General features: G+C 50.9%; 1 protein-coding gene across 3 annotated transcripts in view; it reads left to right on the forward strand.

Annotated features, from left to right (window-relative positions):
* The window catches only part of srgap3 (SLIT-ROBO Rho GTPase activating protein 3), a gene marked incomplete at both ends in the record, with an annotated part of 88,688 nt that overhangs the window by 59,186 nt on the left and 27,002 nt on the right, over window positions 1-2,500 (forward strand). For all 3 annotated transcript variants that reach the window (XM_080548109.1, XM_080548108.1, XM_080548110.1), the window contains one exon: window positions 2,067-2,288. In XM_080548109.1, coding sequence (XP_080404235.1) covers window positions 2,067-2,288 — 222 coding nt within the window. The remainder of the gene's footprint in view (window positions 1-2,066; window positions 2,289-2,500) is intronic.

The following is a 2,500-nucleotide window of genomic DNA, read 5'->3' on the forward strand; positions in this document are numbered from 1 at the left end:
CCACAACAGTCGCTGGCCGGCTCGCTAGGCATTAAAAACAGACACCCCACAGCTAGCTAGAAGTCAGCCCAGGCCATCACAATCATTTCAAAATAGCCTGCGGGAAAGAAAATCGAATTCAAACAAACAAGTGTTATCGGTTCTACCACGACTCTCTGCCTGTAAGCATTCCCCGCTGTAGCGATAATGGAATGACTATGAATTCAATGACTGAATAGTTATACCATCGCAGCCAGTCTCACTGTATTGAGTTTTTTCGGGTTTTGAAAGTAATCATCTGTGCCGCAGTGTACAATTGTGCCACATCCCTCCCGAACGTACTGCACGTACCGGTACGACCCTCTTTGAGAAGGCACTGCTATGGGGATTAATCATTGGGGACGGTAAGCGACAACTTCCTCGTGTGTATTAAAGAGCGTTTAGTGATTCACCGAGTTGTCAGAGCCCTCCGGCTTCTTATAAACCTACTCGCTTGCTCGCTCGCTCGCTCGCCATAATGAGGTTAGTTTATGCGGCTCTGTGGGGTAAGCTAATTATCCTAGGTGTTCTACCACTGCGCTAGCTCGCTAATTTCGTGTGTTCTATTTCGGACTGTTAACTCTGTAGCGCGGGAGCTAAATTTGATATTTAGTTCATGTCTGAGGTCAGGTTAAACACGGTCATCTGAAATGAGAGACGTGGTGGGGGAGAACTGGATCCTGTGAACGCCGGAGGCTGAGTTTATCACAGATGACTCCTGCGTAAAGGAGGACATGGATTAGGACCTGTCTGCCTGGGTTGACTGATAGGAATACGTTTTCTCCACACGTCATTAGTCAGTACCAGTGCCCCTGTGCCTCTACACAGACAAAGTGAACTCTCGTCTAGGTCCTTCACACAGACAACTTTGGGTTACTCCATTGTAACTGTCTGGGGCTTTGAACCAGCGACCTCCTGAATGGAGACCACAGACGTGAGCCGTTATACCAGAAAGTCAGTAGAAGCGCTATATAATGGGCTTGGGAGATGCATGCAGGGCTACCTCATCAGGAGAGCGTGATTCCAAACCACCTCTGCTACATTCACTCCCCTTTGAACTCCCCCCCAGGAGAGATCCCGCCCTCGTCGGGGGGGTGCCATGGTAACTGGCTGGGGGTTTTGAACCTGGGACCTCCTACATGGAGGCCACAGACGTAGACCGTTGTACCAAGAGGACCTCCTTGTGGTACATAGGGCTCTATCCAAGCTTCAGAAGGCAATGCTACCTCGCCCCTGCGAGAAAGTGATTCCAAATCACCTCGGGTCAGATGATTCCAGTGATTCCAAATCACCTCGTGTTAGAACCTTGTGGTTTCGCTGTGGTTCACCAGCTCAGTGGCCTTGTGGTTAGAGTGTCCGCCCTGAGATTGGGAGGTCGTGAGTTCGATCCCCGGCTGAGTCATACCAAAAGACTATCAAAAACGGTACCTGATGCCTCCCTGCTTGGCACTCATTAAGCATTACGGGTTGGATTGGGGGTAAGACCCTGTGTCATACCAGCGTCATGTCCAGGGGGTATACTTGTACATCAAGCTGCCTCACGCTACGGAAACAGGAGATAGGCTCCTGCTCCTATGGGCCATTAGGCTCGAGAACCATCGGTTCCCAAGGCTACTTACTTATGTTACCGTTTGAGGCATGTGGCGGTGTTTTGAACGGCGTACTTCCCAGATGTTATCTTCACGCACTCTCTCCTCTGTAGATTTCCGTGCAGGTAGACATTTTTTTGTAAATACCTGACTATCTTACGATAGGTCAGTCATACATGTTACAACACACGTTGTCAAGCATCAAATGGGTCGGAGGAGAGATATGTCGTAAATGTCAGAGTTCATCACTAAACCTCTCACTGGATTTTCCCTTCAGTCCAAGACTTTCTCCTCCTCCGCTGTTACGGCTAACAACAAGCTAACCTTTTTAACTTCACAGGATCCCCCTCTCTCCACTCCCTTAATAGGTCACCGCGTTTTGGTCCCATTGTCAAACCACAGCTGTGTTCGGCGCTGTGGTTTATGCTCTGTTTCCTGTTTCCTGTCGCTCCTCCGTAGTGCTGTGACCTGGGCTACCACGCCAGCCTGGCGCGGACCTTCAGGACGTACCTGTCGGCCGAGTACAACCTGGAGACGTCTCGCCACGAGGGCCTGGACATCATCGAGAACGCCGTGGACAACCTGGACTCGCGCAGCGACAAGCACAAGATCATGGACATGCACAACCAGGTGTTCTGCCCTCCCATGCGCTTCGAGTACCTGCCGCACATGGGAGACGAGGTGAGAGAGGGCCAAGGTCCGCACACACACACACACGCACGCACACACACACACACACACACACACACACAAACACTCTCACGGGTGTTTTGATAGCGTTCCTCGTTCCGTTCCATGCATCGCAATGAGCCGTCTGGCCTCCGATTTCTGCCACCATGCCGCCACCAGCCTCTACTAGCGCTACATTGATATTGTTCTAGAATTGATACACT

This window comes from Nansenia antarctica (genome assembly GCF_963989245.1).
Source record: "Nansenia antarctica genome assembly, chromosome: 18".
NCBI classification, from domain to species: domain Eukaryota; kingdom Metazoa; phylum Chordata; class Actinopteri; order Argentiniformes; family Microstomatidae; genus Nansenia; species Nansenia antarctica.